At 53.3% G+C, this 27,997-nt stretch overlaps 2 protein-coding genes across 2 annotated transcripts in view; both read right to left on the reverse strand.

The window, feature by feature from the left end:
* TSPEAR (thrombospondin type laminin G domain and EAR repeats) overlaps positions 1–27,997 on the reverse strand; it is a 171,454-nt gene that overhangs the window by 5,528 nt on the left and 137,929 nt on the right. Inside the window, exons 3-9 of the mRNA XM_042237689.2 lie at positions 18,316–18,554; positions 16,734–16,824; positions 15,574–15,730; positions 14,229–14,360; positions 13,315–13,541; positions 11,105–11,291; positions 9,924–10,153 (exon numbers count right to left, since the gene is read on the reverse strand). Of these exons, the coding sequence (XP_042093623.1) occupies positions 9,924–10,153; positions 11,105–11,291; positions 13,315–13,541; positions 14,229–14,360; positions 15,574–15,730; positions 16,734–16,824; positions 18,316–18,554 (1,263 nt within the window). The remainder of the gene's footprint in view (positions 1–9,923; positions 10,154–11,104; positions 11,292–13,314; positions 13,542–14,228; positions 14,361–15,573; positions 15,731–16,733; positions 16,825–18,315; positions 18,555–27,997) is intronic.
* LOC114110483 (keratin-associated protein 10-11-like) lies at positions 21,455–22,312 on the reverse strand. The gene is made up of 2 exons (XM_060406194.1): positions 21,836–22,312; positions 21,455–21,727 (listed from the first exon to the last, which is right to left on the reverse strand). The coding sequence occupies exons 1-2, from the start codon at positions 22,310–22,312 to the stop codon at positions 21,455–21,457; spliced, it is 750 nt and encodes a 249-aa protein (XP_060262177.1).

The following is a 27,997-nucleotide window of genomic DNA, read 5'->3' on the forward strand; positions in this document are numbered from 1 at the left end:
AGTAGGGGGAGGCCCCAGTATCTCCTTATTAACTTCTCTCAAGTCCATTTTAGCTCCTGAAGTGCACACACAAGGGACAGGACCCCAAGGACCCAGGGACAAACAACAGCTGAGCGGCTGGTGGAACTGACCAGAGAGTTAGACAGCAGGGGAACCTATGATCAGGAGAAGAAACAGCAAGTAGAAATAGGTTGACACAGTGCAAATACTGGAGTGAACAGATACAAACTTTATAGTAACCGTGATCAGAATCTATAGGCAAACATGTATGTAATCAACAATAAGGTGGGGAGATTTGGAGAGTTATGAAAACTCTAAAAGGAGTCAAACAGAAATCCTATACCTAAAAAGCAAAATGCCTGTATTCACAAATCTATTGCATGGGATCAAAAGCTACCTAGACAATCCAGAAGAAAGAATCTGTGAACTAGAAGATACACCAATAGAAATTATCTGATTTGAAGCACAAAAAGGGGGGGAATGTTTACAATGAAAGTAAACAGAGCCTCAGTGATAATATAATGCAGTCTAGCACATGAAGCTAGGACAAACCTAGACAGCTTATTAAAAAACAGAGACATTACTTGGCCGACAAAGGTCTATATAATCAAAGTTATGGTTTTTCCAGTAGTCATGTATGGGTGTGAGAGTGGGACCATAAAGAAGGCTGAGCACTGAAGAAATGATGTGTTGAGAGTCCCTTAGACTGCAAGGAGATCAAACCAGTCAATCCTAAAGGAAATCAACCCTGAATATTTATTGAAAGGACTGATGCCGAAGTTGAAGTTTCAGTACTTTGGCCACCTGATGAGAAGAACCAACTCATTGGAAAAGACCTTGATGCTGGGAAAGATTGAAGGCAGGAGGAGAAGGAGGTGACAGAGGATGACATGGTTGGATGGCATCACTGACTCAATGGACATGAGTTTGAGCAGCTCTGGGAGATGGTGATGAACAGGGAAGCCTGGCGGGCTGCCGTTTGTGGAGTCACAAAGAGTTGGACGTGACTTAGTGACTGAACAGCAACAACAATGTGCACGTAATTGGATCACAGAAGGAAAGGAAAGGAGAACAAGGCAGAAAAAAATTTAAGTAAATGTTGACTAAAATTTCCCCAAATATGATTAAAACCACCAAACCACAGATCCAAGATCAGAGACCCCAAACAGAATAAATACAACCCCTCATAACCTCAACACATCATATTAAATATCTGAGGATAGACAGAGAAGATTTCAGAAGCAGCCAGAGGAAAAAGACATTTGCTATAGGGAAACAGTGGTGCCAATGGTATCCAGTCTCTCATCAGAAACAGTTGAAGCTCGATGTCAATGGAAAAACATCTTTAAAGGAAATGAAAGAAAACCACGAACCCAGAATTCTACAACCAGTGAAAACATCCTTCACTGTAAAGTCACTTTCAGATAAAAGTGGTAGAATGAACTGCCAGCAGACCGGCTTTACAAGCAGTCCTGAAGGAAGCTACAAAGGTTGAAACTCCACAAGAAGCACAGTGCCTGCAAGAAGCACGCAGAGGGCGCTGGGAATGGTGAGCTGGGCGTCAAGACAACTCACTGTTTACAGCAAACAAGAGGACAAGCTATGGAGCTCATACCTTAAGCAGACATGTGAGTTTATACATGCTCCCAATAGCCCAATGGACAGGTAAGGATAAATGAGATCAGGTAGTTGTAAGGTTATCACATTATATGTAAAATATAATATTAATTCAAAAATAGATTGTATATCTGAAACTAATACAACATTGTTAGTCAACTATACTCCAACATAAATTTAAAAAATTTTTAAAATTTGAATTGAACATATTAACACAAGGGCTTCCCTAGTAGCTCAGACAGTAACACATCTGCCTGCAATACAGGAGACCTGAGTTCAATCCCTGGGTTGGGAAGACGCCCTGGAGATGGAAGTGGCAACCCACTTCAGCATTCTTGCCTGGAGAATTCCATGGACAGAGGAGCCTGGTGGGCTACAGTCCATGGGATCACAAAGAGTCAGACACGACTGAGCAACTGACACATACATGGTTAATTAAAAAATAAAAATAGATTGCAGTGTAGATATGGGATGGGGCAGAGGAGTGTGAGATGAGTTGGGAGATTAGGATTTATATATATATATACACCACCATGCATGAAAAAAGATACCTAGTGGGAAGCTGCTGTATAGCACATAGAACTCAGCTCGATGCTCCGTGATGACCTAGTTCAGTGGGATGGGGGTGGGAGGTCTAACAGGGAAGGGATATATGTATACCACAGCTGATTGACTTCCTTGTACAGCAGAAAATAACAACATTGTAAAGAAATTATACTCCAATAAAAAATAGATTGCTGTAAGTTGAACATGTATATTGTGATTGCTGAAGTACACAATTACACAACAAAATTAATACAAAAAAGAGGGGATCGAAGGCTATGTATGTGACAAAGAACTTGTTTTATACCTAATGTATAAGGAACTCCTACATATCAATAATGAAAGGCAAAAAAATTAAAGTATGGGCAAAGACTTGAATATGCATTTTGCAAAAGGGGCTCCGGCAAACCAGCAGGTGGGTAGAAATGTGCCATCGTTAGTTACCAGGGGACTGTGACTTAAAAACCACACGGTAGTGCTGTTTCACACCTTGTAAGTTAGACTAAAAATACAGACAAACCCGGGTGTTGGCTAGAGCGTGGGATGACTGGCACTCACTCTGTTTTGGGGAATGTATGAAATGGTAGACTGTTTTGGAAAACTGCTTGGCAATTTCTTCATAAGTTAAACATCCGCCTACCTCATGGCCTAGAATTCCACTCCTAGGTTTTTACTCAAGAAAAGTAAAAACAATTTGCCCACAGAAAGCCATGTATGAGATGCTTTCAGTAGAATTATTCATAATAGTGAAAATCTGGAAACAGCTCAGGTCGTACAAAGAATTGAGCCTAGAAGCCACACAGCGATCAATTTCTGGACCCGGCTGCTTCCTGGGGACACCGTGCCTACCCTGAGGTAGGTAGTCCTGGCTGGCCAGAGCTGATCACCGCGATGCGCAGCGACGCTGGAGGGACAATTGCATTCCCAGTCCATGTGGGAAGGGGCTCTGTTTTCCTTTACTCCGACCGGCGGAGAACGGGTCTTCAGACTACCCTTCCTCGGAGGTCCCTTTCCGGCTTGTACAATCCGCCCAGCAGCGGCCTCTGGTCCCCGCGGGTCCGGTACCCGCCAGGCCGCTCGCCTGGTGTTCTCTCCGCGTCCAGCAGAGGGCGTGGCCGCCCGATCTACCGCCCGGTGCGCGGAGCCCAGATACCACAGCCTCCCCAACCCCACCCCAACCCCGCCCCGCGGCCGAGGGGCGCGGGCGCAGAGAAACAGGCTTGGGCCCGTCCAAGGGTCGGAAACAAGGGAGCTCAAGCTAAAAGAGTGACTCATAGGACAAGGACAGGGACCAGGGCACCTGGCGTCGCCGACCCTGCCGGACCAGGAGCTGGGCTGAAGCCTTCCTGGGTTAGCACCCTCTCCTAACCGCGGCTCGGAGGTGGCACTATTTCTGTCCCCTGGGGCCACGCCGCAACTTTCGAGCTGGAGAGACACTCGGGCCCGTGGGGCCTCCAGCCTCATCAGAGGACCGACGCTAGAGACCCACAAGAGTGTGCAGAATGGCACACACTTGCCAGCCCAGCCAGGTCGCAGAAACCAAGGGAGTGGCCAGACTGTGAATCGCCGGTTCCGCCCCACCCTTTGCTGATGAGACCACAACAGTGGGAAACGCAGACGCACGTACATACCTGCACGCAACTGTGTATACATGTGCACACACCTGCATGGATGAGATTTTACACAGTCCTGCACGCATGTATCTGTATAATGTGCACATAACTGCAAGCACCCACATGCACACACCTGCACGTGTACACACCCACACAGAGCAAGCGGCCAGGGCTGGTCTGAGAAGGGGGTCTCCCCCAGATCACCACAGCTTCCTTTCAGCCCCGAGCCACTCCTCCCTCAGCTCGCTGGTCTTGAGCCCCAGCAAGAAGGGGTTGGCCTGCAGACCAGTGTCGGTAAAAGGGGATGTCTGGGCCTGGGAACTGGGAGAAGAGGGCCCGAGCCCAGGAGGAAGGGCGGGGGCGCGGCCAGTGGCGGGGGAGGGGAGGAGCATCCAGGTGGGCGTGGCTTAAGGGGCTCTCGCCTCTCCTCTGCTCTGTGCGCCCAGTGGGGTGGGGGGCGCCCGATACAGCAAGTACAGGGCGCCTCATTCAGTTTGAGTTTCAGATTAAAATGATGTTTCAGTCTATATGTATGGGCACGCTTTTACTAAAAACTGATTCGTTGTTTATCTGGTTTTCACACTGAAATGCTGCTGCTGCTGCGAAGTCGCTTCAGTCCTATCCGACTCTGTGCGACCCAATGGACAGCAGCCCATCCTCTGTCCCCTGGGATTCTCCAGGCAAGAATACTGGAGTGGGTTGCCACTTCCTTCTCCAATGCATGAAAGTGAAAAGTGAAAGTGAAGTCACTCAGTCGTGTCCACCTCTTCGAGACCCCATGGACTGTAGCCCACCAGGCTCCTCCATCCATAGGATTTTCCAGGCAAGAGTACTGGAGTGGGGTGCCATTGCTTTCTCCTTCACATCGAAATAGGCGTCCTGTATTTTATTCGCCAGGGGCTAGCAGAGTCCAGCAGGTGGCCGCCTGACTGCCAGTCATTGGCTCACAGTGAGCTTCCCTGGAAGCCTGGGGCTGGCACCTGCACCCTCAGCCAGAGGCTGGGCTCCTCCTATTCGGAAGTAAACCGGGGAGAATCCCAGCCCAGGGCTGCACCAGCCTGGGCAGGGGTGAGCTGGCCTGAGGCCCCACTGTCAGGCCACTCCTGGATTCTGAGCACATTAGGGACATGTCAGAGAGAGAAGAAGAAATTCCCACATCAAACAGCCCTGCCAAGCCCTCCCTGGCACTGGAGCAAGGCAGCCTGGCACCTGCTGGGCTGGGCGGACCATTCCTGCCCTTCTTTGAGTGGAATTCCCCTGAGCCCTGCCCTGGAATCCCCTGGCACTGCGCCTGCCTGGGCCTGGAGCATCTCGAGGGAGGATGGAGCACCTGGAGCCCTTGACAGTGCCCTAGAGCGTGGGTGGGCTCCCCGTAATCAGCAGATTGCTTGTTGGGCAGGAGGCACTTGGGTTCTGGCTTTGATGGAGCAAAGAACCCAGGTCTCGGAGTGCCTGGGGAGGGAGGACCAGGAGCACTGCCAGGAGAAGACAGGCAGGTCCCAAAGGACCCTGGGGGATTCAGCCCTTGACACTGTGGGCAGTCAGCTATGGTGGGAGAGGGGCCTCCTCCTGGGAGACTGCAGGGGGCAGCACACTCCCTGGCCAACTTTGGGGTGCCCTCCAGCTCTCCCCCAGTACAGCGGCCCCTCCACACCTTGCTCTTCCCTGGGCTGCCTGGTCCACTGCCAGCTCCAGCCTCACGGAACAAACCAGAAGCGTAGGAGGAAGTGCCCTGGCCCTGAGCACACGGGCCGGTCCCTTCCAGGGCCGACCACCGGGGGCACTCTCACAACACCCTCCTTACAGACTGCTGCCTCCATTTGTGGACATTTACATTCTTGGGGCTTCCCCGGTGGCTCAAACAGTAAAAAATCTGTCTAAATGCTGGAAACTGGGTTCAACCCCTGGATGGGGAAGATCCCCTGGAGGAGGGCATGGCAACTCGCTCCAGTATTCTTGCCTGGAAAAATCTCATGGACAGAGGAGCCTGGCAGGCTACAGTCCATGGGGTTGCACAGTTGGCCATGACTGAAGTGACTTAGCATGCATGCACATTCTTGGTGGAGACTGCCTTTCTGACAAACCCCAGCTTCATTCTCTGTCTCCTCAAACCTACTGATGACTCTGGGCAGCTCCTCTGCCTGTCCCTCCCCTGCCCTGATAAGTGGTTTCCCAGGGGGCTTCACTGGCCTCTTCTTGGAGACCCTGTCAGCCCTCAGCCCACATCCTGCCAGAAATACCCCATTGCCCTTTGTTCTCATTTCTGCCCGTGGCCCCTCCCAGCAACAACCCCCAGTCTTGGTGCACTGCCGCCCCCTCCCCTTCCTCACCCTCTCCACTCCAGGTCTACACGTGATGACTGTAACCACAGATCCCACAGCCAGACAGCTCAGGGAGCAGAAGTCCCAGCAGCTGGAGGTCAGAAGTCCCATCCTTCCGACACACCCAGCTTCTACCTCCTTTGGTCCAAGATGGTGAGGCCAAGTGGTTGGAGCCTGAAGTGGTCTGCCACCTGAAGGAAGATTCTAGGATTCCTGGTGAGAGAGGTGGGGAGGTCTGGAAGGGGTTGCCAGGGAATGCTTCAGGGTGGACAGCTAGTCTTCCATGCACCCCTAGGCTGCAAACCCAGCATGAGCACAGCCTTCCTCATGAGCTGAACTCACCCTACCAGTGAGGGACCCACCTGGTGCCCCTCTCAGTGCTGTCCATGTGCACAGCGCCACAAATGCCAGCAGCCTGCATCCCTTGCCTGGCCATCCCTTCAGAAAGGGCTCTCCTCGAGGTTGGCACCTCTCTACACACACTTCAAACTTCAACTCCTGCTTCAAACTCATGTGAGACCATGAGAGACGCTGCAAAGCTCCAAACCAAGTGCAAACATATGAAGGCATCTTCAGGACCTAAGAGGATTTAAACACCATACAAAAACAGCTGGCAGAACATGAAAATGGGATCTGGTGGGCTCTGAGGGATTCATTGGGTGCGAAGAGACTTGGCTCATTAGAGAAGGCAGGGTCTTCGGGTGTGTGTGGGCACAGGGATCAGCAGTGCCCCCTTGCAGCCCCCAGAGTCAGCTCCTGGGGCAGCTCTGCCCACCAGCTGGAGATGCACCCTCTCGCAGCCACTGTGGTTCTGCCCACCCCCAACCCTGCCCTGCACTTCTGGCTGACTTCCGGCCAGCGTCACAACACTGGGCTGGCTCTGGTTTAGGGCATGGAGCTCAGATGTCCCCCATCCTAGCTCAGTTGGGCCTGTCTCTGCCCCTCAGCCCAGTCTCCCTTCTGAGGGTGCCCCTTGTCTGAGGCCTGTGGCGAGGCTGGACACAGACTGGAGCCAGATCCAGATGCTGCCTGAAAATACAGAGTTTCAGGGGCTCACAGCTCTGTAGCCAGGATACTGCGGAGCATTCAAGGAGATGGGCCAGAACCTGGAAGGGATCTGAGACATCCTGAATGAGAGACAGTGGCGGGAATGAACACCACTTTGAGAGATTCAGGCTGAGTGCTTCCCCATGGTGTCCAGAGAGCACAGAGGCTCAGCACACAGCCTTCTGGTCAACCACACAGGTCCCCAGCTGGGCTGTCACACCAGGCACGTGACATGAAGAGGGTTCCTGCAGCTAGTTGGGGAGTGCAGTTTGGACATTATCATCCTATCTGACCTCTCCTACGTTTGCACAAAAGGCCAGTTTAGAAGGTCATCATCATAGCACCTCATCAAGGGCCTCAACCAGACCCCCAGCTCCCTGGGGCACAAGCCACCATTGTCCCCTGCCATGCTCAACAGGAAATATCAACAGAAAACAAAGGGTCCTCCAGATGTGTGATAAACAACCTGGAACCTGAGAATCAGGCTAAAATATATACATAAACTCATATTGGAAGAAACCGAGCTGGTTCTAGAAACAAACCAGAATTTTTAAAAACTATAACGATCTTCAAAAATACTGAAGAAGATACTGCATTTACAGAGTAAGTATAGAACAGTATGAAGAGGAAGAGTTCTTGGATATTAGAAAGATATTAGCTTTATGAGAAGATGCTCATCAACATGATCGGAGAATAAAGGTAGGGAAAGAATCTAAGTTGAAAAGATAACTCAACTGAGGAGATCTGAAAGCCCTCTAACCAGTGTGCAGGGGTGGGGTGGGGCATGGAATGATCAAGAAAAACCAAGAAAATCTCCCAGGCCTGGAAAAGCACAGCTTCAAGTTGAAAGGGCACTGAGACAAAGCAGTCAGAAGGCGCAGGGAGCCACTGTGAGAAAACCTGTGGGTGCCGAGGGCAGAGAAGGCCACCGGAGGGGCGCCCGGGGGGCAGGGGGCCACTGCACCCCTGGGTCCTGGGAGGCAGAGGGCTGCCCTCCGTCTTCTCAAGGGAATGGTTTCTACCCTAAAATCCTGCACACCATTCATCAGGCAGGGCGAGGGACACGGCTACCACGAGCATCCACACTTCCTGCCACAGACGGTGGTTCTCACTGAGATGAAGCTGGTGAGGTCATGGCTCCCCCAGCCTGTGGTTGTGCCATCAGGCCATGTGGCCCATGTGGCTGCGGAGGGTGAGGGGTGGGCTGTGACCTCTCAGTCCAGATCTGATGTGGGCTCGCTCTGCTCTACACCCATTGGCTAACTTTGGTCACATGACCCAGCTCAGCTGCAGGGACGCTGGGGAGCATGGGGGAGTACCTGGAAGGGGGTGTCCCTGAGGTATCACCCGAAAACCTGAGGTCAACTGGGACACTGGAGATCAGAATTGGACATGGTGGCTCCAGTCAAAGATGGCAGTAAAGGAAAGTTCCAGAAAAGGGGCCACTGTCAGCTCTAGAGACAGTCGGCCAGGATGGCACAGGCTGAAGGGCCCAGGAGGAAGGGCTGCAGGAGAAGAGGGCTCTCCGTGGACACATGCTGAGCAGAGAGCTCACAGCGACACAGGGAGGAAACCCAGGAGGCACCGAGCACACAGTGCTCATAGGAGCCTGGGGACAGGCAGGACCAGCAAGAAGCTGGGGAACGCTACCATGTGCTGAGATGGTGGCTTTCTTCCCCCACAAAGGAAAGGAGAGGGAGGGAGAGAGGGAGGGATATGGGAAGAAGCAACTAGGAACTTGTGGAAAAGTGTCCTGTGCAGCACCTGGGGTCCATGCGTGAAGTGAGCCACGTGGTGGGCTTGTGGCATGGAAAGAGAGTCTGACCCGCATGCAGGGCCTGTCCCCAGGGGCTGGCCCGGAGGTTGTCCCAGCCCACTACTGAGAAGGGAGTGGTCAAAAAGCACCCTTGGCTCTGCAAGAACGAGCTTATGACGTGGCCAGGACGATGCAAATGCCGACCTCGACTGTTGATTTCAGTCATCCGTGGGGGCTTGGGCTTCCCAGGTGGCTCAGTGGTAAAGAATCTGCCTGCTGGTGCAGGAGACTCAGGTTTGATCCCTGGGTCAGAAAGATCCCCTGGAGTAGGAAATGGCAACCTGCTCCTGTATTCTTGCCTGGAAAATCCTATGGACAGAGGAGCCTGGTAGGCTATAGTCCATGGGGTTGTAAAGAGTTGGACATGAGTTAGCAACTGAGCACATGGGGGCTTGGTCTGGGGTCTGACACTGAGAGGGACAAGCCAGGCAGCTTGGAGGGAAGAGGGCAAGGGAAGGCAGAGGAGGGTCTGGACCCCATATCATCATCCTAGACCACGGTGGGGCCTGAGGAGGGGCTGCCAACACTGCCCACTAGCCTGGGACTGGTCAGTACACGCATGGTTCACCGGGGTGTTCAGCACTGCCCCACCTGATAAAGCCTCTCGCTGCCTCAGTCTGATGCTTTGCCAGGCAGCCCACAACAGCTGGAACCAGCTAAGGGACACAAGACCTCAGAGAAGGTGAACAGTGCTGTCACCACAGCTGGCCAGGTCAGGGGCCAGCTGCCGGCTGCCTCAGGACAAGAGCCTGACACCCACATAAAGGCCGGTTAGACTGTGGGGCCCGCCGGGGCCAGGGGACTCATCTGAGCACATGTATCGGTGGGAACTCTGTGCCAGGCAAGCCCTTCTACCTCGTCTGCAGGCTCCCTCACCTGACCTCTGGGGAGGCGCCTGGTGTGGACAGGCCTGGGGGTGGGAAGGGTGTGTGTGTGGGGGTGCCATGGGGAGTGCAGGGTCCTCACCAGAAAGGACTGGAAGAGCTGGAAGGTGCCGCCAAGCCGCACGTACAGGTTGGACTGCAGCCGCGTGGATGTGCCGTTGAAGGCGTTGGCCACAGCCAGAAAGGCGTAGGGCCCCACCGTGAAGAACTCCCAGTCGTAGGCGCCCGAAGTGGCGATGGTCTGGTTGGCCTCGAAGAGCCGGGTCCCCGGGTTCCACTTGTAGATGACGCTGTCAATGTTATGGTTGTCGCCTGGAGGCCGAGCGACATTGAGGGAGGGAGACAGGCTTCTGCAGCCTCACGCCAGTGCCCTGGGACCAGGCCCTCCCCGGACCCTGTCTCAGGCCCTGCAGCCAGTCCAGTCCAGCTGGACCCTGATCTCCTGCACCCTTCCCGGGTTCCCAGCCACGTTACCCTTCACGTGACCTTCCTGCCTCTGTGCCCCATGAGAACCCTCAGTGGCCCAGCCTTTGGGGGACTCCAGACCCCTGTGATTATCTACTGTGTTGGAGGTGGGACTCCTCACCCCCTCCGCAGCCTCACCCTTTACTCTGCCTGCCTTCCCCTTCATGCTCCCTCCCCCCCGAGATCAGACCTGTGCAGGCTGGAAGCCCTCTCCCCACACTGTGCTCCTTAGGGCCTCCCACTCCCCGATACACACCCTGCTGGGCCAGCCTCTCCTGAAACACTTACTGTCCTTGGAGGTACCTGGTAGCAGGTTCTTGGGGTCCCTCTGCCCACGAGTGGTGGTGGGGTCTCCTCCCTAGCCCCCCACAGAGCTCCCTGGCAGGTGGTAGACTCAGGTAAACTCTGAGCCTTGGAACCTGCAGAGGCTGGAGACACTTGGCAGGGCCAGCTGCCCCCAGGGTCCTGTCCCCCTCGAGGTAGAGCACCCAAAAGGGCTTCTGCGGTCACTCGGGGCAGTCACCTGGCCCAGAAGCCAGGTTTCCCAGCCCCTCCTTGGCCTATCCCCACATACCCATTGCATCTCACAGAGTTTGTGCCCAGAATGGATGCGGGCAGGGACCCCTCCCACCTGAACAGGTGAGAGGGTGCTCAGGTGTGTCCACCTTCCGAAGCCACTGTCATACAGCAGAGCCTGAGGATGCGGGCCAGGTGAGGTTTATTATACATTTCTAATGAAATACACTGAATGCTGCAGGCGACCACGCCCCAATCCAGAGTTAAGGTCACAGCCCCTACCTTCCCGGTGGTTGGCCACGGCCAGGAAGTGCTCGCCGGCCACCTCAAAGGCCTCCCAGTCCCGGGCACTGTGGGTGGGGACTCTCTGGTATGGCGTGAACCTCAGCCTTCTCTGGCTCCACTTGTAAATGACCGAGAACTCCTGACCCTTCTCATTCGGCTCAAAATTAGCCACAGCCAGGAAGACCTGGGGAGAGGACCAGAACAGGGCTCTCACCATCCGAGTGAGGGGCCGGGCTCTGGGCTTCTTAATGTCAGCCCTGGGACACAGGCTGAACCCCGGGACAGAGGCCGAGCCCCGGGACACAGGCTGAACCCTGGGGTAGAGGCCAAGCCCCGGGACAGAGGCCGAGCCCCGGGACAGAGGATGAGCCCAGGACTGGCAGCCTGGGCAGGCCCCAGGACATGGCACTGACTCCAGAGCTTAATTACTCTAAGACCCGTAGCCAGGCCTGTGTCTACCAGCCTATTAGCTGTGTTTCTATCTCCCAAACCCAGGGAAAGCCTTATGCACAGCAATGTTCATCACTCACACAAGGAGGAGAGATCTTATCACCTTGCTGTCCGTCAAGAAGCACGTGTGTGTCACACACTTGAGGACCATGTGGCAACGCCCTACGTGTGACACAACCCAGAGGCCCAGGTGGCGGGTCATGTGATGTGACAGAAGCCAGAAGCCTAGGGTGAGGGGCTCACCTGCTGTGGCTGAAGCAGCCCCAGGGACCCTCTGTCTACTTAGGGGACCTGACAGATTTTTCTTATTTTTCCGAATTTCCCAATTTTTTGATATATAGTTATTTTTTATTAGGAAAAAGTAAAAATCTTTAAAATGTCATCAACATAAGACCAGAAAGCTAGTCCCTCCTTCACCAGGCTGCCCTGGAGTTCAGGACCCTGATAGCCAGCAGGGACCGGAAACAGATTTGTCCTCACTGCATGGGTCTTGGGGGTGGGGTGTGCAGGGCTGGAACTGGGCACACTGGTGACTGGCTTGAGAGCAGGCATGGGAGGGGGCCCGGGGATCCTGCTGTTTGGAGTGGAGGACCAGAAGGAGCTGGGAAGGAAATGCTTATCTCAAGGGGGCAGCCCTCTCAGTCCCACCCTTGGGCTACTGCTCAACACAGTCCTGCTGAAAGGAAGGGGGCTGCCTGCCAGGCTTTCCCATCCAAGGCCTCAGGTCCAGCCCTTACCATCTCACCTGTCCCCTCCATCAGGACAGCACGTGTCCCCCATGTTTATGGGGCCAATAGAGGGAGGCCAAGATGGAGCCCCATTTCCACTCCTGTTTAGGTCAGATAAAGAAAGCTGAGCACCAAAGAATCGATGCTTTTGAACTGTGGTGTTGGAGAAGACTCTTGAGAGTCCCTTGGACTGCAAGGAGATCAAACCAGTCAATCCTAAAGGAAATCAGTCCTGAATATTCATTGGAAGGACTGAGGCTGAATCTGAAGCTCCAACACTGTGGCCATCTGAAGCAAAGAACTGACTCATTAGAAAAGACCCTGGTTCTAGGAAAGATTGAAGGCAGGAGGAGAAGGGGATGACAGAGGATGAGATGGTTGGAGGACATCACTGACTGGATGGACATGAGTTTGAGCAAGCTCCAGGAGTTGGTGATGGACAGGGAAGCTTGGTGTGCTGCAGTCCATGGGGTAGCAAAGAGTCAGACACGACTGAGCAACTAAACTGAACTGAACTTAGGTCAGATTATCTCAGAGCTTTGAGGAGGCAGTAGCAGGTCTGCACGGAGTGGGAAATGTCTCAGCAGCAGTCTCGTGTCCATTTTGTAGGAAACGGAACAGATGTTCTCAGTCACATTCCAGACCAAGAGACGCAGGTGTGTCTGATTCAAAAGCCATTTAGAACCTGTATGAGGCTCTGAAGCCAGTAGAAATGCCTTTCTCCATAAAACCTATATAAAGTGAAAGTCACTCAGTCATGTCCGACTCTTTGAGACCCCCACGGACTGTAGCCCACCAGGTTCCTCTGCCCATGGAATTCTCCAGGCCAGGATACTGGAGTGGGTTGCCATTCCCTTCTCCAGGAGATCTTCCCAACCCAGGGATTGAACCCAGGTCTCCCACATTGCAGGCAGATTCTTTAACATCTGAGCCACCAGGAAAGCCCAGAATCTACCTAAGGAGCCCCAACCCTTGGACTTTGTGGGTTTTCCAAGACAGAAACTGACACAGTCGCACACGTGAACTCGCCTTTTTCCCGATGGTGAAGTGTCTCCAGGACTGTGCCTGGTGCGTGGGGATGTCCTGGTATGAAGCAAACTTGCCGTCGGTCCACTTGTAGATGGCGGATGTGGTTTTCCGGTTGGCGGTTGCTACAAAGAGCCCGGTCTCAGGGATGACAAAGACCTCGATGCCCAGCGTCTCTGAGTTCGTGAACAGGCTCTGATGCTCCTCCACGTAATCCAGCCTTTCTTTGGCTTGTGATAGAGACATGAAGACCAGTTAAGTCTTCCCAGAACAGAAGCCCTGATGGATGACATCGGGAGTGACCCCAGGGCCCTGGGCCATGACCCTCGGCCTGAGGTCAGGCGAGTGTCCCTAAGCCCTGTGCCACCCTCACCTGGAGGCCCAGCAAAGGAGATTCTGGTCCCTGAATGGGCTTTAGGGCCTGCAGAGCCCCCAGGGACACTTGATGGATGGAAGTGACATGTCAGGTCCTTACTAGACATTGCACAAGGCTCCAGGCTTCCACAAAAAGCTGTGCCCGAATGTGAACTAGAGAGTAGAGGCCAAGGCTCCTGGACAGCCCCCTGGACAGCCCCCTTCAGCCAGTTCCCACTTCCCAGGAACCCCCACCCTCTGACGGCTCCTTTCCTTACCTCCCTGCCAACAACACTACTCTTGGGTTCTGGGCACCATCACATCCCATCTGACCGGAGAGGGAGGAAAGGGCGAGGACAGTGGATGGGGCACACTGGAGGAGCCCCATGGTCTACCCTAGCTGGGACCTTCATGAGTCTGCCAGCCCACGAGTCAGGCCCAGAAAGGCACTTGTTTCCAGGTGAAACACTCAAGCTCGCTGCTCTGTGAGGTTCATTCCCTATTCCTACATAACGCTGTCTCTGAGAAGACACCCTAGGCCCCTGGAGACCTGCATATCTCACCTGCTAACACGGAGACCCACTCGCTGCCCACGCACAGGTATAGCCCCTTGCGGCTAGCGTCGAACCAGAACTGGGCATCCTCCGCTTTGGTGCATGGAGGCCGGGGTCCCAGCGTCACCTTCATGTCGGTTTCTGGTGGGGGCGACAAATGTCTTGCGGGCATGTGCTCCCCAGAGGGAGGCGGAGTCAAGGGTGTCAGGTGACCCCTGACCCCTGCACTCCTTCCAGGAACCACTCAGGGTTGTCCATGAGGCCTCTGGGAAGCAGGGAGACCCGAGAGCCCAGGGCTTGCCCTCAGCATCTGTGCACAGGACCTGGATATGCCCCTGAAGTCCAGCCGCCTGCCCACCAAGTTCTTCCCCAGACCCCAGCTTCTCTGAGAACCCTCAGCAATCATGCCGCCTTGCTCTCTCCTCCATCTGAGACTCACTGGCACAGGTTCGGCTAATTTCTATCTGCTTGGTTCTCAGGCACCTTGACCCCCTCATTCCTGGTCATCACGGCTTCATCCAGGTCCTACTGATGCCATGTGGCTTCCCTACAGTGACTCCTGAGCTGAGACCTCAGTGGCCAGGCAGTGAAATAGAGCATCCTCAACCTCGCCAAGTGCCCAACAGAGGCCTTGGGGGTCAGACTCCTGCTCAAGGCCCAGAAAACACCCCAGAGGTCATGAGACTCTGGGAATTTGGGGATGCTGGCCCAGGACTGGGTCTAAGGGCTGACTTGCTCAAGGGGCTCCCCTGACTTGTGAAGCAAGGGCTGTGATGCTCTAGAAGGAGTCAGGGTCTCCCCACCTCCCCAGTGGGAGTTGGGGTTGTTGGCGGAGAGAGTTTTGGATTCTCCATGGCAGGGGGTATGGCTTAAATAAAGTCAACACTGACTTTACATTGGGGAGGTGCAAACACAAATGAAAGATGCCAGTGCTGGGGATCTTCTAGGCTGAGGGCTCCCAGAAAATAGAACTGAACCTCATGAAGATCTGGGTCCCCACTGGGGGGTTGAGGTTTGGTGTCTGTTGGAGAGGAAAGGGGAGAACGGGCCCCAGATGCTGCTCTTGGGGCATAGCAGGTGGCAGATGGGAGTCAGAGAAGGAATTCGTGTCAGCTCAGCCCTGGGTCCCAGGCAGGACGAGTGGTCTGTCGAGGGCACCATCTGGCGGGGCTTAAGCAGGTGGATCTGAGAGCGTCGTCTGCCTCCCCAGGGAGGGGGTCATCTGCATCAGGCCCCAGCTATCCGTTCGTCCACATGGTAAGCACCCTCCTGTCTTGTGCCTGAGGAACCTGGGGGTGACCAGGCTCTTGGGGTCTACCGTCAGCGTGGGGAGGGGTAGCTTTGGCCTACTAACCATAGGGGTACTTTAGCACCTCGTTGTCTTCCGGCTTCCCTGTGAGGCCACGCAGGATGGCGGGGATGGACAGCACAGCGAGCTCAGGGTTCACGCAGGGGCAGAGCCTCGGGGTGGCATCCGAGCCGGGCAGCAGAACCAGCTGCCTCACCAGGCCCTGCAGAGGGAGGGCCAGGGCACTCAGACCTGCTGGAGGGCCCGGCCACCCCTGGGCTCAGCCTACCCAGGCCCTGAGGGAGGGGTGGCCAAGACAGAGGAGTCTGCCTGCAGGTTAGGGGCACTGGGAGCAGAGGTTGAGAGCTGTGCACGGTTCTAAGGTGATTACACCACGGAACGGGTTCTTCCTGTGGACTGACCTAGAATGACTGGGTGCATTGGTCATTCGTCTGTATGTCCACTTGTCCTTCCATCTTTCCACTTATCTGCCCGTCCGTCTATTCATCTCTCTGTTCATCCACCCATCTCTTTGTCCAGTCATCCATTCATCCATCCACCCATCCAATGCCCATTCATTCATCCATCCATCAATTCATCTGTCTGTTCACCTAGCTGTCCTCCCATCTGTCCATCCACCATCTGTCTTTCTATTACTCTCCATCCATCTTGCTGTCCATCCATCCATCCATCCATCCATGCATGCCATTGGTAAATATTCAGATCTCACCTTTTACGCACAAGGCATGGTTCTCAACACTGGACACAGCAAGAAACATAAGCCCATATCCTCAGTGAGCAAGGTCCCCCCTCCAACACTCTAACAGGAGAGACAGGCAGGCAATGACCAAACACACAGCTGGTCTGAAGGAGGTCATGGCTACAAAGACCATCCAGAGAGGGGATGAGAGAGCTGGGTGTGGGGGCATCTTCTCAGGGGTGGGCAAGGCCTTCATGGTACAAGGGCACAAGGCAAGGCCCCAAGGTAACTGGAGCGTGCCACGGCAGGACTGGGGACTCACTCCAGGAGGAGGGCACAGCAGGTACAAAGGGCCTGCAGGGGAGTGTGCCTGGCTAGCAGGGGTCTCCTCTGAGCCCTTACGCTCCCCATTCCCATTTGGCACACACAACTGTTTAATTAGAGCATTGGGGTGCCAGGCCAGTGGTGACAGCCCCCAGGAGCACTGGTGTTGGGAGGGCCTGGTGGGCAGTGCCTCCATCCTTACCGTGAATCGGCCTTTGGTCCTCCTCCGACTGCCAATGAAGAACCGGGCTCCTCGCACAGACAGGGTGGCTGGGAAGGGCATGTCAGCCATTCTGAAAACATTGGAGGGTGGTTTTAGGGCCATGGGAGAGAAGACTCAAGCCCCACTTATGCAGAGAGGACAGCGGGCGGCACCGCGAGGCTGTATCAGTGTCTAGGGGCAGCTGTGACCAGCTCCACCAACTGGGTGCCTTAAACAACAGAAGTATGTTCCCTCATGGTGCTGGAGGCCAGAAGCTGAGATCAGGGTGTCAGCTGGGTGTGTCCCCTCTTTAGACTGGAGGGGAGCCTCTTTCAGCTCCCAGAGCTCCTGGCTTCTGAGCAAATCGTGTGGCCTCTCCTCTGCTCCTCTTTTCATCGGGTCACCAATCACTGACTCAGGGCCGCCCTCCTCCAGCATGACCTCAACTGAGCTCGGTTATCCCTGCAGGAATGCTGCGTCCAAACGATGCCCCACTCCCGGTCCTGGCAGATGTGAATTTGGGGGACGTGCTTTGCCTCAGGACAGGATCTTCTACAAAAGCGTGTGCTGCAGAAGTGCTCAGTGGCCCCTCTCCATCTCACAGAGGCCTCCAGTGGCTTCTGTCCACACGGGGTCCCCAGCCTGTCCCCCTCCTCTGAGCCCAGGGCGAAGGGACAGACGGTGTCAGAGTTAGAGGGGGTTCACCTTGTTGGTGACCCAGGGGGTGTAGGAAGACGTGGCCGGAGTTGGGACTGAACAATTTTTAGTCTGGAGCATGCCCGGGGCTGTGTCAAAGCTATGAAGATTGTTCTGCCCCTTTAATTGGGAGTTTTGCTGACTATTTATTCCCTCACCCCAGAAAAGGAAACTGAGTCAGAGAGGTTAAATGATGGGTTGCAAGTCACAAAGCAAGACCTGCACCTCAGGACTACCCTGGCGGTCCAGTGGTTAAGAACCTGCCTTCCAATGCAGGGGACATGGGTTTGATCCCTGGTCTGAGAACTGAGATCCCACACGCTGTGGGGCAACTAAACCTGTGCGACACAACTACTGAGCCCCAGAACTCTGGAGCTGGGGGACACAGCTAGACAGAAGGCCCTGCACCAGGAGGAAAGATCCCCCCTGCTGGGGCAACTGAAACCAGTCATAGCCAAAAATAACTACATACATACAGGGGGAAGAAAGCCCTGGGCTGGATCGGGTGCAGCTCCTTTTGGGCTCCTGGTGCCAGAGTTCACCCTGACCTTCCTCTGGGCCTTTAAGCGATGCTACCAACTCTTTAGCAGCGCTTTCACTCGGTCAAGTCCAATCCACACAGCCAGGACGCGGGCAGTCTTCGGCTCCCTTCCCACCCGTGCGCCCGCACCCACCGCTTTTCTAGCGGGGCAGCTCCAGGTCCACCCGCAGAGCCTGGCGCTCCTCCTCCAGCCTGACCGCATCCGCCAGGGCTCAGGCCCTAGGCCCGGGTCCATGAGTGCACTGCGAGCTGTCCCGGGGCAGCCACATGGACCGGCTGTGTGGACCCACCTTGCCAGGCAGCACACAGCCCCACGCGACCCTCTCAGGGTGTCGCAGTACCTACATGTCCACGGCGGGGCCGCAGTCCGTAGTGAGCGAAAAAGAGCCCTCGGACACGGCCAAGACCAGCACGTGCCACTGGCCGTCCACCAGAGCCGGGCTGCGGAAGGACACGCGGGTCTGCCAGGCGCCTGCCCCGTCCTCGCTGAGGAAGAGGAAGTGCAGCTGGGTGGGCGAGTAGCGCAGGCCCAGCAGCAGCGAGTCCCGCTCCTCTGCCACCACCGCCAGCAGGTACTCGTTCTTCTGCAAGAGAGGGGGCGGGGGTGGGGCGGGTGAGGTGAGGGGCGGGGCAAGTGAAGTGAGGGGCGGGGCAAGTGAAGTGAGGGGCGGGGCATTGAGAGGCAGGGCAGGTGAGGGGGCGTGGCGGATGAAGGGGCAGGGCAGGTGAGGGGTTGGGGGCGGGCAAGCAAAAGGCCAGGGTGGGTGAAGAGGCAGGTGAGGGAGCAGGTGAGGGGTGGGGGGGGGGGGCGGAGCAGGTGAGGGGGTGGAGCAGGTGAGGGGGTGGAACAGGTAAGGGAGCAGGACAGGAGAAGGGGCAGGGGAGGGGAGCAGGTGGGGGCAGGTGAGAGCCCGGGCTCCAGACTGTAGTGCCGGAGGCAGTAACCAGAGTCTGATAAAACCAAACAAACCGCTCGTGTCCCTGAGGACAGCTACTGTCAGTGAAACAGAAAACTGCAAGTGTTGGCGAGGATGTGGGGAAATTGGAGGCCCTGTGCAGTGTTGGTGGGGATGGAAAATGGAGAGGTGGTAATATTAATAAAAAACAGAAAGGAACGTTGGGGTACCTGTGCCTTTTTGAACTGTGGATTTCTCAGTGTATATGCTCTCCAATTAAGAAATAAAATAATAAAACAATAAGGAGACTCCTCAAAAAATGTATGTGGAATTAGCATCTGACTCAGCAATTCCACTTTTGGCAGACACCCCAAAGGACCGACAGCAGTGTCCGGAAGAGGCAACTGTACACCCCTGTTCTTACCTGCATTACTCTCAATAGTTAAAATATCACAGCAACCAGTGTCTATCAGTGAAGAAACGGATAAGTAAGATGTGGTGCATTCATGCAATGAGATATTACTCAACCTTGAAAAGGAAGTTCTGACATCGGTGTGGATAAACCTTGAGGACATTATGCTGAGTGATGTAAGCCAGTCACAGAAGGACAACTAGTGTGCAATGCACTCATATGAGACCGCTGACGGGGTCAGAGTCAGAGACAGGAAGTGGAGTGGGCACCAGGGACTGCGGGGCATTGAGGAGCTATTATTCAGTGTCTGTAGGCTGCAGTCCATGGGGTCGCTAAGAGTCGGACGTGACTGAACGCCTTCACTTTCACTTTTCACTTTCATGCATTGGAGAAGGACATGGCAACCCACTCCAGTATTCTTGCCTGGAGAATCCCAGGGATGGGGGAGCCTGGTGGGCTGCCGTCTCTGGGGTCGCACAGAGTCGGACATGACTGAAGCGACTTAGCAGCAGCAGCAGAGGTCCATTTAGGGGAGGATGAAAAAGGTTCTGGAGGTGGGCGGTGGTGACCACTGCACAACACTGTGACTGTCCTTAATGCCACTGAACCATGCACTTAAAAAGGGCTAGAAGGGAAATTCCACTTTACATGTATTTTTCCACAATTTTAAAAACCTCTCACAACCCGCATGATCACCATCTCCAAACCCCAGCAATCCCAGCTGAGCATCACTTTCCCGCTTGAACCACAGACAGACCATACATACTTGACTGTCTGTTAATGCACCTTAGAGTCTGTTCATTTCTAGCCTAAAAATAAAGAAGGCTGAGTGCCGAAGAATTGATGCTTTCATACTGTGGTGCTGGAGAAGACCCTTGAGAGTTCCTTGGACAGCAAGATCAAACCAGTCAATCTTAAAGGAAATCAGCCCTGAATATTCATTGGAAGGACTGATGCTGAAGCTGAAGTGCCAATACTTTGGCCACTTGAGCGAAGAGCCGACTCACTGGAAAAAGACCCTGGTGATGGGAAAGAATGAGGGCAAGAGGAGAAGGGGGTGACAGAGAATGAGATGGTTGGATGGCATCACCAACTCAACAAACATGAGTTTGAGCAAACTCCGGGAAATAGTGAAGGACAGGGAAGCCTGGCATGTACAGTCCGTGGGGTCACAAAGAGTCGGACACAACTTAATGACTGAACAACAATTTCTAGCCTAATATCACAAAAAGGTAAAGAATTGAAAGTGATTAAATCTGCATGCTGAGCAGTTATGTAAAATACAGAATATAATCTTTCAGCAAGTCTTTGCCCATGTGAAAGTATGAGTGAAATTTCATGCAAGTATTACACTGAAACAGAAAGCCTTCATGGTCCTCAAGCTTAATTAACACCTAATTTAGTAACATCCATGTGAACAGTTTGGGTCACTTGGCCTCTGGCCATTCTGGCACCAAGGGAACACTCGTGGCCCCTGAGCTTATCTTCCCCTAGAAGGGATCTCCAGGAGCCAGCTCTCAGGAGTGTGTGCCTGAGGGCACAGTGGGACAAAATGGTGGTGGTTGGGGCAAGGCAGGGGTTGGGAAAGACGCTGATGTCACAGCAAGTACATCCGGGCTGGACAGGCACCTCCACTTCTCCCATGTTCACCTCCCAGGACCACAGGACCTGAGCAACCTGGTCCTTCCCAGAGAGGGCAGGAGCCCCACCCAGTGTGCCTGCCCAGAGGAGTCAAGGCACTGCCCTTCCGGTGGCTTGTCACTCACCCCTAGAAATACTTGCAGCTGGAGAAGACCAGCGTCTGGTCAAAACCCTGGATTTACCCTCAGTGAAGGTGAGAGGAAGGGAGCAGTTCAGGTGACAAACTGAGTTTATTTATCCCGGTGCCCAAGGGGATGCACCCAAGGCTGGAAGTCGAGGCCAAGTGACCCAGACAGAGGACCTGGAGGGGCAGGGGGGCAATGACCCAGAGACAGCTGGAGGCAATTCCTGGGAGCCGTGAGGTTGGGGTTCCTGGAGCAGGAGTGAGAGGTCAGTCAGTCAGGACAGTGGAGACATCGGGGACCCTGTCTTGAGTGAGGGCAGCCACCCAGCCCAGGTCAGGACAGAGGGAGGCTGGGAGGACCGAGTCACAGGTGGGACCTGAGGCTGGCTGGCCCTCAAGTGACATGCCAGGTCAGCAGCAGGACTCTGGGGCCGAGATGGGGACATAGCAGGCTGGGCGGGAGCATGCAGGCTGGCAGAGCAGGGACACAGAGGAGGCCGGGCGGCAGCAGCTGGACTGGCAGGAGGAAATGGGCACGCAGCAGGCGGGGCGGCACACGGGGCGGCAGAGGAGGGACACAGAGGAGGAGTGTCTGCAGCAGGATGAGGGGGCTGAGCAGGGGGAAGCCTCACAGCACACGGGCCTGCAGCAGACAGGCCTGCAGCAGATGGGCTCACAGCAGGCCTGCTGGCAGGGGGAGGAGGTGCAGCAGGAGGGCTCGCAGCTAGACTGCTGGCAACATGAGGAGGTTGAGCAGGGGGAGGCCTCACAGCAGACAGGTGTGCAGCAGACAGGTGTACAGCAGACGGGCCTGCAGCAGACAGGCCTGCAGCAGGCGGGCTCACAGCAGACGGGCTCACAGCAGGCCTGCTGGCAGGGGGAAGAGGTGCAGCAGGAGGACTGGCAGCTGGACTGCTGGCAACATGAGGAGGTAGAACAGGGAGAGGCCTCACAGCAGACAGGCCTGCAGCAGACAGGTGTGCAGCAGATGGGCCTGCAGCAGACAGGCTCACAGCAGGCCTGCTGGCAGGGGGAGGAGGTGCAGCTGGAGGGCTGGCAGCTAGACTGCTGGCAGCACGAGGTTGGGCAGGAGCTGCTGCAGGCTGCCTGGCAGCAGGGGCTGGACTCGCAGCTCACTGGGGCACAGAGGAGGGTCAGGCGAGGGGCCGGGGCGCAACAGCTGGAGGCGCAGCAGGGGGGCTCGCAGCAGCTCTCTGGACAGGCATAGCTCAGGTCGCTGGAGCAGATGGACAGGGTGGAGGCTGCCATGGTGGAGGCGGTGGGGCTGGAGGAGGGTTTCCGTGTGTGTGGGTGTATGAGCTGTGTGTGTGAGGTGCTTGGGGATACAGGGCTTTTATACCTGGCCCCTGGCCTTTGTTGTCCTCACAGGAGACTCCCAGGCCCTCTCTTCCTTGTTGGGGTTGACAGCTGGCGGCAAGAGCCCCTCATTAGTGCTGGCGTAGTTTCCACAATTGTTTTCACTCATTAAACCTGTGAGCGTAAATATCCCATGTTGCAGGATGTTTTCCCTTTTCTCCTTTGTTTGGCTCCAGAAAAGATACAGAAAATATCCGTGGTAAGATCCTAGAGGAAATCAACCCTGAATATTCACTGGAAGGACTGATGCTGCAGCTGAAGCTCCAATTCTTTGGCCACCTGATTCAAAGAGCTGACTCATTAGAAAAGACCCTGGTGCTGGGCAAGATTAAAGCAGGAGGAGACAGCGGGGACAACAGCGGACGAGTTGGTTAGATGGCATCATTGATTCAATGGACATGACTTTGTGCAGGCTCTGGGAGATGGTGAAGGACAGGGAAGCCTGCTGTGCTGTAGTCCATGGGGTCACAAAGAGCGGGACACAACTGAGCGACTGAACAACAGGAACAATGCTGAGTGAAGGAAGGAAGTTTCCAGCAAGGAAGTTTCTGTAAATAGATGAGGAAGCCCAGGCACAGAGACGTTAAGCAACCATCTCCAGGTCACACAGCCCAAAGTATTGAGAGGGCAACAGGCAGGAAGGCCAGGGGTCTCCAAATGGAGGAAATGGGCTACAAGTGTCAGACATTTTTATCTCTCTTAAGCGGCAGGAGGAAACAAACTAGTGATATCTTCTTCCTTCTCTATACAAATTTAAAAGGTTTCTCTTAAAATACTGTGTTGCCGTAATGACACCTGGTTTCACCTGAAGTTAACTATTCTCAAACCTTGAGTTAACCAATGCATTTTTCTTATGGAAATGTTTGTCTTAAGCTATGTTAATGTTCTATGCATTTACCCCAGACTCTGTCTTCAAGTGGGTTCTGTCTAATGGCTCAGAACCTACTTGACAAACCAGTATGTTATACTCAGACATTGCTCCCCAAATCTATGTAAATGAAACTATTAGTATGGTAATCTGCCCTTCTACAAGATTCAAGCCAATCGTTTTATGGCCGGGGATAAATCATCTGGTGCCAAGATTATCCCCAAATACATCTTATGGGTGAGAGGCCTGCTGCCATTCTGAGTTTTAAGACATTCCTTTCTTTCATTAACAGACTGCTAGTGACTATATAACATCCAGCTGAAGACTAGCAGGGGGGTACTCTTTCTGTCCCCTTCTGATGCCTATGTCAGAAGCTTTCTCTATCTCCTTTATACTTTAATAAAACTTTATTACACAAAAGCTCTGAGCAATCAAGCCTCGTCTCCAGCCCCGGATTGAATTCTTCTCCTCCGGAGGCCAAGAATCCTGGGGTCTTTTCGTTCAGCAACAACCTTTCATCATCAGGACTGGGACTGGAAGCCAGCCGTCTGTATATAGGATCAAGGCTCTTACCCAGGCCTTCCCCAAGGCCAACTTCAGGGCTACATGCAGAAGGAAGCATGTGTCCATGGAAATTTAGCACCAGGCAGCTGTGCTGAAAATTTACAACAGAGGCAGGAAAGAGCAAAATTAACACCACAGAAAATCAACTCTGTGGTTTTCAGCTCAAACACTGCTGGTTCCTCCAATCCACAGAGGGAAAGTATGCATGCTTGCTCAGGGGCTCAGTCGTGTCCGACTCTGTGACCCCATGGACTGTAGCCTGCCAGGTTCCTCTGTCCATGGGATTTTCCAGGCAAGAATTCTGGAGTGAGGTGCCACTTCTTTCTCCAACAGAGGTAAAACATAAATCCCCAAATATGATGAGAGAAAATCTAATAAACAGACCATGTGTTTTGCTGACACCAAACGTGATTGCTCTGTTGCTAACAAGGAAGAAGGAAGAGCCAGGATAGAACAGTAAAGACAGGACTGGACACGAACCACTCTGAGCTGAGTGCACCAAGGTGCGTGTGTTTGGACTGGAAGGGCCTCATGAATTCAAGAGCTTTGGAGTTTTAGAGCCCACCCTAGTCATACATTGGCAGTTTTTAAATGAACTGAATGAAGGGCAGCAGGAAGAAACGGCTGACAGTCTGGAAATGAACCCTGACCCGTCGGACACCAAACCTCTCCCACCAAACAGTGAAAGACACAGAGCTTCTAGGGGAACACTGGGGACTAAGGCTGATTTTTTCTTTTTTCAAATTATTACAGCTTTCTTCTGCACTGGCAGGCCAATTCTTTACCAGTACTGCCACCTGGGAAGCCTCTTATATCCTTCTCAAGTAAAGAGAACTGCCGTGTATTTTCACATAAACAAGAGCTTGGAAAACACTCATGTTTCCCTCTTGGAGAAACATTTAAAGAAACACGACAAATGATGGGAGTCCCCTGGAGGTCCACAGGTTAAGGATCCATCTTCCAGTGCATGGGGTGTGGGATTAGTCCTTGGTCAGGAAGCCAAGATCCCACACAACCCTCAGCCAGAAAAATGGAAACACAAAAAAGAAGCAGTGTGGTAACAAATTCAATAACAACTTTAAAATGGTCCATGTTAAAAAAAAGTCTTAAAAACAAAAACCAGAAAGAAAGAAGACAAACAGCCCAAGTGATGTAACATACAGGAGCACATGGGGAATTAGGCAGGTGTAGGTGTGAAGAATTGATGCTTTTGAACTGTGGTGTTGGAGAAGACTCTTGAGAGTCCCTTGAATGGCAAGGAGATCCAAGAGTCCATTCTAAAGGAGATCAGTCCTGGGTGTTCTTTGGAAGGACTGATGCTAAAGCTGAAACTCCAATACTTTGGCCACCTCATGTGAAGAGTTGACTCATTGGAAAAGACTCTGATGCTGGGAGGGATTAGGGGCAGGAGGAGAAGGGGACGACAGAGGATGAGATGGCTGGATGGCATCATCAACTCAATGGACGTGAGTCTGAGTGAACTCCGGGAGATGGTGAGGGACAGGGAGGCCTGGCATGCTGTGATTCATGAGGTCCCAAAGAGTTGGACATGACTGAGTGACTGAACTGAACTGAATTGAGGTGAGAAGAAAAGGAAGAAAAGTCTAAACAGCCAGAGTTTAGACTTTAGGGTTCTGTTTGTACATACAGTGTCTGATCCTTCCCAGGCGTGACCCCGGTGAGGTTCTGATACTTCATTAATATCAGGTGTATTGAAACACTACGCTTCTGGGTTGTTGTTGTTGTTCAGTTGCTAAGTTAAGTCCAATTCTTTGTGACACTATGGACTGCAGGATGCCAGGCTCCTCTGTCCTCCACTGTCTCCTAGAGTTTGCTCAAATTCATACCCACTGAGTCGATGATGCTATCTAAGCATCTCACCCTCTGCCGCTCTCAACTCCTTTTACCATCAATCCTTCCCGACATTAGAGTCTTTTCTAATGAGTCAGCTGTTCACATCAGGTGGCCAAAGTATTGGAGCTTCAGCTTTAGCATCAGTCCTTCCAATGAATATTCAGGCTTGATCTCCTTGCTGTCCAAGGGACTCCCAAGAGTCTTCTCCAACACCACAATTCAAAAGCATCAATTCTTCGGCACTCAGCTTTCTTCACAGTCCCCAACTCTCATATCCATACATGACCACTGGAAAAACTACAGCTTTGACTACACAGGCCTTTGTTGGTGAAGTAATGTCTCTGCTTCTTAATATGCTGTCTAGGTTGGTCATAGCTTTTCTTCTAAGGATCAAGCATCTTTTAATTTCATGGCTGCAGTTAATATCTGCAGTGATTTTTTAGCCCCCCAAAATAAAGTCCTGTCATTGTTTCCATTGTTCCCCATCTATTTCCCATGAAATGATGGGACCAGATGCCATGATCTTAGTGTTTTGAATGTTGAGTTTCATCAGCTTTTTCACTCTCCTCTTTCAGCTCATCAAGAGGCTCTTTAGTTTCTCTTCACTTTCTGCCATTAAGGGTGGTATCATCTGCATAACTGAGTTTGTTGATATTTCTCCTAGCCAGCTTGATTCCAGCTTGTACTTCATCCCACCTGGCATTTTGCATGATGCACTCTGCATATAAGCTACATAAGCAGGGTGAAAATATACAGCCTTGATACTCCTTTCCCAGTCTGGAACCAGTCCAATGTTATATATCCAGGTCTAACTGTTGCTTTTTGACCCACATTCAGGATTCTCAGGAGACAGGTAAGGTGGTCTGGTATTCCCATCTCTTTAAACAGTTTGCATATATTGGGTTAATAAAATGTAATTAAACAAACTCTACCTGTCTTTTTTCACTTTTAAATGTGGCTATTATAAGAGTAGGGCTTCTGGTGGCTCAACAGTAAAGGATTCGCCTGCCAGCAGGAACTGCAACAGACACAGATTTGATCCCTGGGTCAGGAGGAGCCCTGCAGGAGGGCACAGAGGCCCACTCCTGACTCCTGCCTGGAGAAGCTCATGGACAGAAGAGTCAGGCAGCTTATGGTCCATAAGGTCACAAAGAATCAGACATGCTTGAAGCAACTCAGCACAATGCATGCATATTATAATAGGTACAATTACATTTGAGGCCCCCAGTCAAGGCCCTTCACACTGCCCTGCAGGTGTCTGCCTACCCAGCCCTGTCCTGACAGGGCCAGGGTATGTCTCTCTTCCCCATATTTCCCCAGAGGGATAGCTGCCTTAGTACTTGAATTCCTGAGGGCATCGCCCAGCGAGCACCTGCCATTTCCAAATAGCCTATCCCCCTTGGCTGTCGGTCCCTGTGATGCATAGTTTCAAGTGTCAACTGACCAGGCCACAGTGCCCAGTTGTCTGGGTAGACATGTCTGGATGTCATGACACAGTTTCTTTGTAGGTGAGATCAATACTGAAATCAGTGGACTCTGAGTAAAACAGATTGCCCTACAAAATGTGAGTGGGCCAAACCCAAGCAGTTGGAAACCTTGAGACCAGACTGAAGTCCCCCAAGGAATAAGAGATTCTACAAGCAGGCCATCTGTAGCTGCAACACCAACTCTTCCTGGAAGCTCACCCTGCAGATTTGGGTCTTGCCCTCTTTCAAACTGTGTGAGCCAGCTCCTCAACATCAATCTCTGCATATGTACACACGTTTTATTGGTCCTTTCTCTGGAGAATCCTGACTCATACAGGCTCCCAACATCGCTGCATGTGGCTCTCACCATCCAGATTTCTACAAACAGAGGGAGGCACTCACACTCATGTCCAGGGCAGTAGAGAATGGCTGGCACGAGCCTGTCTGAAGCTGTTTCTGGAGTAAGCTTTATGTATTCAAGGCAGATGTTTACTAAATGGGGTCTCCTTTGTCCCTAGTGAGGCCCCACATTCCCAGTGTGCAAGCCTGGGGCCTGAACATGTGCCCCACTGCGACCCCGTCACTCACTATATGCAGGGGTCTACAGGTGAGCAGGATACTCTGGACTGAAGGCTGCAGTGGAACTAAGGTAACAGGACACCCAGGCAAAGAGTAGCTGGGTGTGGTTAGTCGTGCCTGATGATGTCACTGTCCTGGATACAACTCAAGGCCAGGTTTCTAACACAGCCCAGACCACTCTCCACAACAAAGGTCTTTCCCAGGGTTTGAAGAGATATGCACTCAAGGCACAGAGAGGGCATGACA

Source organism: Ovis aries, chromosome 1 (assembly GCF_016772045.2).
Source record: "Ovis aries strain OAR_USU_Benz2616 breed Rambouillet chromosome 1, ARS-UI_Ramb_v3.0, whole genome shotgun sequence".
Taxonomy (NCBI): domain Eukaryota; kingdom Metazoa; phylum Chordata; class Mammalia; order Artiodactyla; family Bovidae; genus Ovis; species Ovis aries.